The sequence below is a fragment of the Alexandromys fortis genome, unplaced genomic scaffold (genome assembly GCF_014885135.2).
Source record: "Alexandromys fortis isolate MF-2015 unplaced genomic scaffold, M_Fortis_MF-2015_v1.1 scaffold_104, whole genome shotgun sequence".
NCBI classification, from domain to species: Eukaryota; Metazoa; Chordata; class Mammalia; order Rodentia; family Cricetidae; genus Alexandromys; species Alexandromys fortis.
Window position 1 is genome coordinate 5,034,767 of NW_026068000.1, and position 14,809 is coordinate 5,049,575.

The following is a 14,809-nucleotide window of genomic DNA, read 5'->3' on the forward strand; positions in this document are numbered from 1 at the left end:
ACACCTTTTTTTTTTTTTTTTTTTTTTTTTTGGTACAGAGTTTCACTACGCAGCCCTAGCTGGCCTTGAATTTAGGATTCTGCCTGCCTCTGCCTCCCCAAAGCTGGGATTAAAGGTGTAGTCTTCCACTCCCAGTCTGTGTGCACACATTTTGAAAAGAAATAAAAGTCCTGCTTGGTCTGCTCACGACATCAGAAAGAAGCTGTTCTTTGCCAACCCACGTGAGGGTGAAAGGGAACACATCCACAGGGCCACTCCTCAGAAGCAGGCACAGCTCCTGGCCAGGTACTCAAACCCCAAATGGAAACACCTCTTTGTTTTTTACCTTTGACCACACACAGAGACACTCATTCTTATCTGAAACCATCTTGGTTTGAAAGTTCACAGTTCAAGGCTCTCTTATCTCTGGGCCTCACCCTTCCCTAAGCCAGAGTTACCAGCCCCTCACCCACTCTGGGCCAAAGTGCAGCACCTCTTTTAAAAGCTAAGTGTCACCTAAGGTCCTATTATTCTGTGCAGGAAGAAGACAGTGGTGATGTGTGTTTTTATAGGAGACCATTGTCTGTGCCTATACACACTCGTAAATCCACGTGTGTAAGGTGAGCAGGGAGAACAGTGTAAAAGGATCTGTGTCTAGCTGAAGTATTAGTTGGAGAGACAAAATGGAAGAGAGAAAGTGGGAAGGACTACCATTTGTTATAACACAGTGTTTGGGGATCATCTTCGGAGTTTCATTCTCTGAGTTGGACTTCAATATAAATACAAGCTTCATACAGCTATGCAGCAAAATAGTGTGGCCATCCCAAGAGAAAGTGTCCCGGCCCCTCTAAGACACATCAGTCCTCTGAAGCACTGTGGTCACCCTGTGATGAGCTTTGTGAAAGGAGGCGAGCATGCCTCGTCAGTCCAGCAAGCAGAGCACTGTGCTCACAGAAATGGTAACGACAAGGAAGTGAAACGAGTTTTAAAAAATATTTTAAGGAAAGATGAATCTGATGTCTGTGAACCCTTGCAATCGCTGCTGCTATGGTACCCTGTCGCTTGCATAGTAGCTGCCGGCTGGGTGTGTACGAGTCTGCGCTACACAGTGCACTGAGGGCTGCTCCATAGTTCATCCCACTTCCTGGTCATGCTGGTTCCCAGCAGACATGTGACTCCTGTCACTTCAGCACTGGATACAAAGGGAACTGTACTTCTTAGGAAAGTATATGTATAAGTCTAAACATGTTAGAAAATAGTTCTGAGAACACGCTAATGGTGACAATAAATAATTCTAGAACTGTTCTGGACTCATTCAGCCTATAAAAAAATTAAACTATTTTCAGAGCAAACTTCCCCTATTAGCCATGTGCACAGAATTCCCTTTAAAGTAGCATAACCACCCTCTGCTGCGTTCTAACACTTTAGTTCTTCTTCTTAGCCCCTTCCGATCCGTACAGTCCATGAAATAACAAGACCTTAAGGTTTCAGAAACGAATGAGAGCTCGAAAAGACTATTGGAAATAAAAACACATAACTTACCCACGAAGAAGTCTGAAATAGCCAAATTAAGTAAAAAATAATTACTTCGATGTCTAAGGTTTTTGTCCACCACAAAGGCTAAAATGACCACAGCATTGCCCAACATTATAGCAAAAGCAAGCAGGGACATCAGAAGGGCCAAGGAGACTTTTGCAGTCAGTGTCAAGCTGCCAGAGCTGTTTGCTTTCAGCGTCATGCTGAATGACGGTCAGCACGGCGAATCCACCTGGCCAGGCAGTTCTAACAAGCCTGCTTCCCAGGCAGGGGCCGTCACATATATAGAGTCTCCCACTCAAAACAACACCTTCGAATAGAATGATGATTTCACACGACTTCCTGATTATTGATAACAATCAACTTGTGGCTGCAATTTCCCTTTAACTGACACTGAAAATGTGTTTCCACAAAAACAACAAAATGTTTCGTCTTAAGAAAGGCAATGGGTTCATCCATTTCATCTATTTCCCAGGGAGAGAGCAATGCAATATAGCATCTATAAAATATGGTTTATACATCTTATGAGCCATAAGCTGGGGTTGAGGAAAATTGGATATCCATATATCTAGATGAAAATTTTCTTCTGGCCACAAGGGGGAAGGGGGCAGAGGACAGTTTTCCCTGGTAGATAGCATTAAGTAGATGCTTGCAGAAGTCTTCAGAGCTGGTCAGGAAAGGAAAATAAAGTCAAAATCTAACAATCCTTCTGGATCAAAGGAATGGAGCTGAGAGCTGAGAGAACCAGAGGGTGATATGAACTTCAGAGAAGCCCAGAAAAGCTCCATCTTCCATCTTCACCTGAGTGCTGAGCAGGAGAATATGGAGGGAACTTCTGTAGGCAGCAGCAAGAACGACTAGAGAAAACGGGAAAGGATGGTACCCAGTGCTTCCACGAGGCTGGATACTGGATCAGCTCCCTTCAGCCCGATGAAAACGCTAAGGCACTGCACACCACACTCATAAAGGCCGAATTAGCCCCACACTAATATTTCTTGGGTTTTGAGCAACAACTCCTAAGACCAAAACCTATGAGAGGCAGATTGTTTTCAAATAAGTTCAACACAACTCTGAACACAGTTCAAAAATACATGGAGGTGGCTTATGCAAATTATCCCAATCACTAGGGAAGCTGAGGCAGAAGGATTGGTGTGATGAGGCCTTATCAGGCTACTTTCTGAGTTCCAGGCTAGCCTGCACTACAAAGTGATGAGGTATCTCAAGAATAGAAGAAAAGAGTATTTATAGACCATAAAATAATCCCAGACCAAAGAGGTAATTACAAATAATATCAGGCACTTCAAGAAACAAGCTAAGCCGGGCAGTGGTGGCACACGCCTTTAATCCCAGCACTCGGGAGGCAGAGGCAGGCGGATCTCTGTGAGTTAAAGGCCAGCCTGGTCTACAACAGCTAGTTCCAGGACAGGAACCAAAAAGCTTCAGAGAAACCCTGTCTTGAAAATAAAAAAAAAATGAAATAAAATAAAATAAACAAGCTAAGAAACCTGTAATAAAGGAACAAATCAGTTCCCAAAACCACCGAACATTGCACAGTTATTAAACTAAAGAGACAAGACACCATAGTATTTATTATTTTTGTATTCTATTCTTGGAAGAACTATGTAAAACTATAAAGATGAATGAAAGGGAAAGCTAGAATGCCTCAACTGGAAGATCAGATATTGATCTTAATGGAGTATCAGACATCGCAGAGGAAATTATTAATTAAATGCATAGACAGAAGATTTTTATAGAAAATTAGGAAATCAGCACTAGGCTGCAGGATAGATTGTGTCTCAGTGGAGTCCCTAAGGAAAGAAAGGAAGAAGGGGGAACATGCTTGAAAAATGAATGGCTAAAATATCCAAAGACTGGTGAAAGCTTGGGAATCCCAGAAACAGAGAAAGAGACCTACACAAGGCTGGGGAGACACAACAGTCAGGGAAGGACTTGCCTTGCAAGCATGAGGACTTGAGTTTGCTTCCCAGAACACGTTTTAAAAACTTGACATGGTGGAACTGAGGCAGGCAGGGCACTGGACTCAGCAGCCAGTCAGGCAGCCTTGGGGAGCTCCAGGCCAGTAAGACACACTGTGTCTAAACTAAGGTTGATACCTCCTGAGGAATGACATCTGAGGTCAACCTGTGCTCGCTACACATACATAACACCCCCATATACACATGCACACATACACATATGAACATGCACTTACACATACTCACAAAAATAAACTACATAAGGCCCATCATACAAAATTGTGAAAAAAAAAAACAAAAGCGCAAACAGAGCAGTGCTAACACCAAGTGAGGCAGTACCTACCCTGAGTCCCAGAACTAAAGAGGTAAAGGCAGGAAGATCAGTCGGGAACTTAAGGTGATTGCTACAACACAGAAAGCTTAAGATCAGCCAGGGTTGCATGAGATGTTGTCACAAAACAAAACAGAAACGGTGGTTTTAAGAAAATCCAAATAGTAGGTGGTAGTAGGACATATAACATAAAATATAAAGATGTGAATGCCAGCAGGTTGCTTGTTGGAAGCAACATAAGGAGGAATTCATGAGTGGTTGCAACCCCTTTCCAGGGCTAAAGGAGAAAAAATACTGTCAAGTATTCTACACTTAGAAAAATAAAACCTTAATATATTGTATGATAAAAATTTTCAATGTGTACTATTTTCAACTTAGTTGCAAAAACTCCAAACCAGTTGATGGGTTAGATCATCTGTTCCATGTACCTTGCCAAGAGCGTGATCATGAAAATATTTGATTGAGTCATAGAAGGCATTATCCTTTCTCTGTATTTATCCAAGATGGCACCTGCCATTGGGAATGAGTCTAACTATCACACCTTCCACACAGTGACTTAACCAAAGGGATCTCAGGAAGGAATGGCTTGGATGACAACGGCAACTGGAGATGGATTCATGGAACTGAAATAGTGAGATGAGGACAGTTGCTGAATGACTGTGACCTAGGGGGAGTCTAGGGTGAGAATGCCTTAAGAGAACCCACACCAAAAGAGGGACATTTTCTCTCTGTTTAGATCCCAGTGCCTCTTGAGTGCAAAACATCATTTTCTAAAACCTCTCCAGCAGCCAACTCAAGAATATAGCCATACTGCCAAGTGAGCTCTATAACCTCGAGACAGACAAGCGAAGGGCAACTTGGCTGATGCTCCGTGGACAGCACTCCTGCAGCTCTGTTTGGGGGTCACACTTCCTGAAGCTGTTATTCAAGACCTGAGTTGGGTTCCAAGCCCTAGAAACCCATATCCACTTGGAGCTGTGAATACTAATGAAGAGAGAGCTGAATGAATTCTAAATGCCAGAACTGTGAGGGTAAAATCAAGAAAAAGATTGGGATAAAATGATAAATATTCGTTCTCTGCAGGTTCTATCTGTCAGCCTGATGGGTAGAACATCTCTTCACTCTGTTCCTGTGCGGAAAAAGCCACGAGATAGAGGGTGATTGGGATCATTTAGATAATGAACAAAGCAAAATAGATTGGGGAGTCACATTCCCAATAGTGTAAAGTCAGAAGTCCTATGTGGGTGACTGTGGAAAACACTGTGGCACACTCTCATCAGATCACACCTGAACCAATATCCATTTGGCTGTGACCAATACATGTGACACTATGAGATGCATTTGCTCATTTTAGATCATTCCATTTAAATTTTTCCACACATACATTCTTTTCCCTAGCCTCTCCTCTTCGGTGGACAAGTAAAGTTTCTCCTTTCACAGTCCACTTTGTACATTTTGCATCATGTTATAAAAGGCACGTATGTGTACATCTGCCATCCTGTCAAATCCTGTCCTTTGAGCAAGAAAGCTTTACATCATATAAAAGAACAAAATAAAAAGAGAAATTAGTACTCAACATCAACAAGTAAGCTGGTCCAACAAACTTTAATGTTCTACCTGAGATATAATATCCTTGGGAGAATCCAGAGCTGGGCTTGGAACTCACTTCCAAGGGGAAAATGTTATTTATAGGGAGAAAAAAACTTAACGACTTACAGTCCAAATGGAAATGCTCCGTGTCACTTCCTCTAGGAGGAAAACAAGATGGCAAGGGAAAAGATAAGACAGCACTGTCCTCATTTGCTTCCTGTTGCTCTGATAAAACAGGGACCCAAGCCACTGTGGGCTAGAAAAGAGTTCCAGTTTAATAGGACACAACATGAAGCAAAGCTAAAACCTTGGCTGCAGACACCGAAAAGCCATATGAGAACCACTACGGCAGAAGCTTCCTAAAATACATATGTATATTAAAGGAATCAATGGAGTCACCATATAATGAGAGAATAATATCCAACCTAGACTCTAAGGAAATAGTGTCTCTCAGTCACAGCAGGACTGATGTACATGTGAACTCAGAGACTGTGACAGCATGCACAAGAGCAAACCAGACAGAAACCCAGCAGCAGGAGGGGAAGTGCACACAGAGCCCCACCCTTAACCTGCTGTGGGACAAAGGTCTGTACCCTGTCACTTGTATTATCTTTTTTACTTGTATTATTTTTAATAAAATGCTGATTGGCCAGTAGCCAGACAGGAAGTATAGGTGGGACGACGGTGACCAGGCAGGAAGTAGAAGCATGGCAATGAGAATTATGAGAAGAGGAAAGTTTCAGTCTGCAGTCGTCATCCAGGCAGAGAGGAAGCCAGACACAGAGCAAGCAAGATATGACTGCCTCGCTGAAAAAGGTACCAAGCCACATAGCTAACACAGACAAATAATGGGCTAATATAAGATGTAAGAAAGAGTTAATAAGAAGCCTGAGCTAATAGGCCAATTAGTTTATAATTAATGTAGACCTCTGTGTGATTTCTTTGGGACTTATCAACTGCATGACCTGGTGGGACAGAAACCTCAGTCAGCATTAACCAAGGCAGTATTTGTAAGTGGCCTACTGGAAAAGGGAAAATCAGCCTTCTACAATGGAGTGTATCAACCACCCTACAGGGCAGGCCCCATGCCCTAGAGTAGTTGGTCAATGCAAAAGGACTCCTGGTTTTTAGTGCGCGCCTTGTTTGGGGGGGTATTTTTTTTTTTTTTGTCTTATTGATTTTCCTTTTTAGTTTGTGTACTTTGGTTTTCAGTTTTGCTTTTTGTTGTTTTTCCTTTTTACATATTTGTTTATTGTTTTTGAGAGAGAGATAATAGGAGAATGGGAAATGGATAGGGAGAGAGGTTGGAAGAATTTGGTAGATTTATGGTAAGAAAAAAATAAAATCAAAATATAATTAGGAGAAAATAATTTTTGTTTTTTGAGACAGTATTTCTTTGTGTAGTCCTGGCTATTCTGGAGCTCACTCTGTAGACTAGGCTGGCCTCAAACTCAGAGATCTATCTGCCTCTGCCTCCTGAGTGCTGGGATTAAAGGTGTGTGTCACCACCTCCATGAAAAAAGTTTAATAAAGTTTTTTTTTTTAAAGATTCTGAGTTCCGACTCTGTCTCTCATCTTTCCATTGGAATGGCTGGAGTACAGCTATGATGAATTCTGGCTTTTACATGGGGAGGTGGAAACCAGTTATCAGGCTTGCAGAGCAAGGGCTTTCGCCTGCTCAGCCAAGTCCCCGGCTCTTTGGATGCATTTTTTTTTTATTTTTGAAAGGTATGTCAAACAAAGTTTATTTTTTCCCCGTTTATTTATTTATTAAACATTTCTGTCTCCCCCCCCCCGCCACCTCCTCCCATTTCCCTCCCCCTCCCCCAATCAAGTCCCTCTCCCTTGTCAGCCCAAAGAGCTATCAGGGTTCCCTGCCCTGAGGGAAGTCCAAGGACCACCCACCTCCATCCAGGTCTAGTAAGGTGAGCATTCTTTGGATGCATTTTGGACAGTACTAGAAGTCTTCCAATGTGAAACAAACAACAGGGCTTTGAGACACATGTCTCACGAGCAAACCCTAGTAACTGTGTTCCACAAATTCTCTGTTAATTTGATTATAAGAAAACCCTAGTAACTGTGTTCCTCAAATTTTCTGTTGATTTGATTATTAGAGACATTTTTAAATCCTAAGACAATAGAGATGAGGCCCTGTCTCTTACAGAGTGTAGTGTGAATTCTAATTGGTCTTAATAATAAAAACCTGGAGTCAGATATTTGGAGGTGAGATCTGAAAATCAGAGGAACAGAGCAGCCAACCATTAGTTCTTATCGCTATGAAATCCTTGGACCAACTCAAGTATCCTGTCTCTACAAGTCCTCAGACTGAATGACTGAGTGTCTGTCTCCTCCCACCTTATGTCCTCTCTGCCCAGCCTTCTGTCCCTACCTTCTGTCTCTACCTCCCTAGTGTTGGGATTAAAGGCGTGTCATCCCAAGTGCTGGGATCAAAGGTATGAACTCTGTTTCTCTTTGAGACTGGATCAATCTAATGTACCCCAGGGTGGCCTTGAACTCGAGAGAGAGAGAGAGAGAGAGAGAGAGAGAGAGAGAGAGAGAGAGAGAGAGAGAGAGAGAGATCTGTCGTCTGCCTCTACCTCCTGAGTGCTGGGATTAAAAGTGTGGCCTCTAGGGCTAACTAGTATGGCTAGCTCCTCACTCTGATCTTCAGGGAAGCTTTATTAGTTAAAGCACAAACAAAATATCATCACATTGGAGCCTGTAGTTTCATAAGAAAAAAAAGATTATAAGGGTTGGAGAGTCAGCTCAACAGTTAAAAGCATTTGTTGCTCTTGCAGAGGTCCAGAGTTCAGTTACAGTACCTATCAGGTAGATCAAAAACACTGAAATTCCAACTCCAGGAGATCCAATGCCCACCTCTGCCTCTTGGACATCCAAATGCATATATGCATATAGATGTCTATATATATATGTGTGTGTATACATATATATGTATATATATAAACTTTTATTGTTTTTAAGCAATAAATAAAATCTTCTTTAAAAAGAGTTTACTTGGATGGACAAAAGAATAATTGTAATTTCATTGAATTGTTTTTAATTTTATGTGTTTGAGTGTTTTGCCTGCATGTGTGTATATACCCTGTGTGTGTGTCACAGGTGCCTCTGGATACCAGAAGAGGATATCAGATGCCCAGGAACTAAAGTAACAGATGATTGTGAGCCACCATGTGGGTGCTGAGAACCAAGCACAAATCCTCTGCAAGGGTAGCCAGTGATTTTAACCATGAGCCTCACATCTGACTTTTATTTTCTATGCACCAAAGTACTACATGATTACTACCCACGTAGTACATAAATCAGGAGTGAGTGTAATACTGTAGGAACTGATAAAGCAGACCACAGTCATGAGCCGTTTGGTCAAAAGCATTCTTAGAGTAATGTAGGGCACTTCATCACAATCTCCGCGTGGACAGATAAGTATCTTCAAGAAGACTTCGTGCAGAAAATAATGAGTGCTCAATCACTCAACAGTACAGGGTACTACAAGCCGCACAAGCAAAAGAATACAAAGCTAGAATTGCTTTGTGCTAGGGTCATGGATACATACCAACTTGTTTCAGTTACTACAGATGTTAGATTGGGTCCATGTTGGACTTCTCTGGGGGTTTGTGGGGCTGTAAGCAAGCAACTGCTGTCAAACCAAGAGTATTCATTCTATGGTCAGTCTTTAAGGGGTGATGGTCACTGATATTTGGTCATGAATGAACTAGTTCTTACCCCTTTGAAGCAAAAGCTGTGTTGTCTGGCGATGGACTATAGATTGAAATCAGTCAAGGCAGAAGACACCTTCAATAGAGACTAGGCACAAGAATTCAATTGTTCAATTCTGGTAAGGGCATGTGCACAGGCCTTTAATTCTCCCCAACCAGGGACAATCACACAAGCCTGGATGTCCAGGGTATGTGCTTGTATGTGCACATATACGCAGGTATGTATACACGTGTGTGGAGGGGGATATAAGCCAGAGATCAATGTTGGGCATCTTCCTCAGTTTCTCTGTACCTTGTTTTTTGAGACACAGTCTCTCACTGAACCTGGAGGTCACCCATTCAACTAGACTAACTGGCCAGCAACCTCCAGGACCTTCTTATCTCCACCCGCGTTCTGCCTGTTTAAAGTGGGTTAATGGAGCTCAGTTTCTCATACTCAATGTGGAAAAGCCTTTACTGGGCTGTCTCCAAAGCCAGTGTCCTGGGTGCTGACTGAGCATCAGCCTAGAGTGCCCACCTGGCTGAGTTTATCAGTTTTCAGTCTTCAGCTTCTACAGAGATGAAATTATCTCTTTGTTGTTGTTGTTTTGTTTTTCGAGACAGGGTTTCTCTGTAGCTTTGGAGCCTGTCCTGGAACTAGCTCTTGTAGAGCAGGCTGACCTGAAACTCATAGAGATCCGCCTGCCTCTGCCTCCTGAGTGCTGGGATTAAAGGTGTGCGCCACCACACCAGCACCCAGAACCCACTATAAATCCCATTGCCAGCAGAGATTAGAAGGAACTTTAACCAGGCAAACTATTCTGAAAGTTTAAAGGTTACCTCCTAAGGTCTGGCCAAGGGCTAAGATTTCCTTTGAAACAGGCAGAGTCCAGGCAGCCTGGGCCTGCTGTAATCATTCGTTGCTTATTTGCCTTTCTTCAGTCTCCGGAACCGCACAGTACGGAGCTAGGTGCAGAAGAGCAGATCTGGCTAGAGAGCATACTGGTGTATGCTGGGCCCCGCTACATGAAGGACTGTGGCTCCTTCCCAATCTCCCTCTGTGGGAGGAGGCCGCTAGTTAGTCCCCTGCTACTCAGCCCGAATAACCACACAGAAACTTAATACAGTGATTTAATTAAATTAATACATTAAATCACTGCTCGGCCCAATAGCTCTAGCTTCTTATTGGCTAACTCTTACATATTAATTTAACCCATCTCCATTTATCTGTGTATTGCCATGAGGTAGTGGCCTACCAGCAGTTTCAGCATGTCTATGTCCTGCAGGTTCTCCTAACTCTGCCTTCTTCCCGACCTTCAATTTAGTTTTTCCTGCCTAGCTAAATTCTGCCCTGCTATAGGTCCAAAGCAGTCCTTTATTAACCAATGGTATTCATAGCATACAGAGGGAAATCCCACGTCATTCCTCCCGTCTGGTGGTTTAAAAACTCTCTGCTGGGTTGAGGGCCACAAGGCAAAGGGAGTAGAACCAGTACTATTTGCTTTATAAAACCCTAGTGTTGTTAAACAACGAAGAAGTCTCAGGAGCTGTAGTCTTGAAAGCCAAAACTTCATTCAGGAGCAGAAATTATGTTGGAGATCCAAGGCAGCTCAGAGGAAAGGAGATACAAGTTCGGACTGAAAAAGAGAATAAAAGAGAGCATGCAAGATGGTTCAGCGGTAGAAGTGCTTGCTGTCGAGACTTGCAGCCTGCATTTGATCTCCTTCTATTAAAAAGATATCTAAAAGCATGCTAATGAGCATGCACTGTCCACAAAGCAAACAACTAATTACAGCCTGGGTGGACCTCACCATGGCCCTGTAGATCTGATCTATGGAGACCGCAGGCTGTGAACCTTATCTTACAGGACAAAGTCACAGTGTTTATCAGTCTTCCTTTCCTTCCCCTTTCATGCTAAACATCTTCTTTAGAGGCTGAAATTAAGAAATTATATGAACCAGCTGCTATACTGTCTCTTAATAAGGCAGTAAGAGTTGACTGTACATGAGCACCGGAGGGTTTCTGGGAAGGACTTCATGGCTGTGGAAGAATATGAACGCATCCTAGTGCCTTCTGCTAGGAATCAACATTGAAAGATGAAAGGAGGAGGCTGAGCAGATCAGCACATGGATTCCATCCACATCACTTCATTAACCGCAGATCGTTAGCTCCGTGGTGAAGGAAAATGCTTACCTATACTTACATGAAGCCTGGGTTTGGTCCTTAGGACAGTTGCAGAGGAATCATTAGCAATAATGTTCAAGCTCTAAGCGGAAAAATTCTAACATCAGTCCAATTTCTAACTTTTAAGTCATATGTGTATGGTTATTACACACGCACACACACCAACACATCACATACATGATTTATTATTGTTGGAAGAGAGGGGGACTCATCACCTAGCTCTGATTGGTCTGAACTCACTATATAGACTAGGTTGGTATAAAACTCAGAGATCCACCTGCCTCTGCCTCCTAGGTACTGGGATTAAAGGCGTGTGCCACACCATACCTGGCTTATCAACAACATTCTTCACATCCTTTTGAGACAGGGACTCTCATTGGCTTGTGATTCATCAAGTTTACACTACCATGCCCAACATGTTAAAACTTTTTAAAAAAAAAATTGTGCTGTAATTTCATCATTTCCCCTTCCCTTTCCTTTCTCTAATCCTTCCCATGTACCATATCCTTTTCTCCCTCTCAAAAATCATGGTCTGTGTGTGTGTGTGCATGTTCCTAAATTATAAATACAACCTGCTCACTCCTTTAGTGTTACTTGTATGTATATGCATGATTCAAAGCTGATCATTTAGTACTGGATAACCAATTGGGGGTTCATCCCCTGGGGGAAACTATTTCACCCACTCCCAGCATTCCTTGGTTGTCTGTGGGTGGGGCTGTCAGCATTCCCCCTTCAGTGTTACACATGTCTTCTGGTGTTTACACTTCTAAAGGTCTTGGCTAGGCAGCCATATTGTTGAGGCATTATGGTTTAAGCTTCCCTGTCATTTCTAGGAGACAGTCACACAGATTTCCTGGTCCTCTGGCTGAGACACTCTTTCAATTACCTTTCTGCTGCCATGTTCCCTGAGCCTTAGGTGCAGGAGTTGGGTTGTAGTTGTATCAGTCGGAGCTAGGCCCCCTCCTATCACTTGCTCTCTATATTTTGACCAGTTGTTACTTCCATCTGTTGCAATGAAAAGTTTATTTGATGAGTGGTGAGAGCTATACTTACCTGTAGCTGTGTATAAGAATATTTAGAATACAGTCAGGAATCATGTGGGTTTAATAAAACGACACTGGCAGGTTGTCCTCTAAGATCCTTGACCTCACTAGCCCTGAGTTGTCTAGATTTCCATTACCAAGCCTAATTTTCCTTTGTTGATCAGGTCTTAAGTCCAATTAGAGATCTGATGGTTACCACCAATATATGAGCACTACTCTTGCACACTTAGGGTTATTGTGCCATGCTACTCATCATTGGGGTTTACAGACCTCAGTGCTAAGGAAGATTGCTTCCCTCCCTTGAAGTTAACATAGTACCTCCTGGTATAGGAAGGAGGTGTGCAAGTCAGATACAGCTCAAGTCTATCAGGTCTTGTGTCTGCAGTATCTGACGTCTTCAGTAGTAGGGAATTTACCTTCAGCCTCTGGGAAACAGCCAAGGGCAACAGCAATAGTCTATAGAGAGAATTCTCATGCTTCCTATTTGTTAGTCTATTTGTGCTCAGTATTTTTCATTTAGGTTGTAGATTCATGTTTATACAGCTAGCACAATACTATATCAACTATCTCCCGACCCATGTGTGACCTCTAGCTCTATTGCCTCTATATATCCATCAGGATTTTAAAACAAGTTGTTGAAATCTAAAGGGATCAAGTTAATGGAGACTGTTGTCACACACAATTATATATTATTAAATGTAAATTTTCTAGTTATATTCATTAGCAGCTTTCTTACAAATGTCAAATCTATGATCTACTGAGTATATTAGTTGACTTACTAAATCTTATCACATTGAATTTTGAAGATTGGATTATGACTGTTATATTAATACTTACATAGGTAAACACGAAAAGGATTGCATGTAATGCTATAACCTGACCTTGGACCCAGAACACCTCCACTTTTGTAAACTGGTGTCTACTTACTGTACACATGTGCGTATTGGCTTTGAGTTTCCAAAAACAACCAGAGTGACTACTACAATGACTTTTTAAAACAAGATTGACACTGGGATGTGAATTTGATCATGTTTGAGTATATATGAAATCAAAGAACTGGGTATGTATTTAAGGTGAACTTGTAGATATTTCAGTATATGCACATGTATGTGTGTACATATATGTGTGTGTGCATGTGTATGTGTATGTATGTATATGGAGGCCAGAGGTTGGTATAGAGTATCTTTTTCAATCCCTCTCCATTTATTTTGGGGATCAGGGTCTCTCACTGAACCTGAAGCTCACAGGTTGGCTGGCCTGGTTGACTAGCAAACCCAGGAATTCTCCCTTCTCTGTCCCCCTACCCCCACCCCCGGCACTGTGATACAAGCATGCCTCATACTGGGCTTGGTTTCTCACCTCGGTCCTCATGCTTACATTGCATCATTAGACTGACCGCACTATTGCCCCAGTCACTGAGCTTAAGACATACATATTTTATAAAGAAACTTTGAGAAAATTAGTATTTCAGATAGGTCTAATTTATCTATGCAAGCCAGTTGATTTTGGTGATAGATTTATAACTTAATTGAAATACATCTCAAAGAATGACATCTACAAATAATTATTTTGAAAGCATGGCACAAGAAGATTCACATCAATGTTTAGTTTGTTTGTTTTAGATGAAGTCTTAAACAGTCCAGGTTGACATGAACTTGCTATGTAGTCATCCAAGAACTTCTGATCCTCTTGACTCCACCTCTCAGGTTCTGGAACTTGTGTGAGCCGCTGGTTGTTGTTGGGCTGGAGCCTGACTCCCAGGACCTGGACATGCTGGGCAAGCACTATAGCACCTGAGCAACATTCCAGCCTTTCCAGCTATGCTTTATCATCCAAGATGACGGCAATCATACTCACTTTCATTTCACACTCTTAGGAGAGATAATTCAAAATTTACATATTCATAAAATTTTCCTTTGTGAAGTATACAATCCAGTAGTTTAAAGTACATTCAGTGTTGAGCAATAAAATCCAGTAACATTTGAATGATTCCAAAAAGAAACATTAACAATCAATTCCCATCCCCTCACCCCAAATTCTGCCTGACAACATGCACTTTCTGTCTTTCTCCCTATTCTGGACATTTCATAGAAAAAGAATCTTCAAACATGTGACCTTTGCAGGTGGCTTTTTTTTTTTTTTTCCTCAAACCAAACCATTTATTGACAGCAAAGGTCTCCGTAGCTGTGAACCACGTGAGGGGTAGGTAGGGAATAGTGTGGGAACCAGCAGCGGGCTCCTTGCAGGGGTGCTGCCACCCCGGGAACGCTGTGAGCTCATGCCATCACCGGCAAGCAGAGCATAAATAATACTGGTGGGCAGGTGTGATCATACGGATAGCATAGGATAGCCACCTCGGAGAGCTATCAGGGACATGGGGACACGGACAGAGAGAATGTTGGGCACAGGACACATGGACTATGGAGGTGCACAGACACAAAGGGGACAGTGGGTAGC

The 14,809-nt window shown here is 42.3% G+C and overlaps 1 protein-coding gene across 1 annotated transcript in view; it reads right to left on the bottom strand.

Moving 5' to 3' along the window:
* Hrh4 (histamine receptor H4) overlaps window positions 1-1,717 on the bottom strand; it is a 14,452-nt gene extending 12,735 nt beyond the window's left edge. Inside the window, exon 1 of the mRNA XM_050160728.1 lies at window positions 1,522-1,717. Coding sequence (XP_050016685.1) covers window positions 1,522-1,717 — 196 coding nt within the window. The remainder of the gene's footprint in view (window positions 1-1,521) is intronic.
* Between the last annotated feature and the right edge of the window lie 13,092 nt (window positions 1,718-14,809).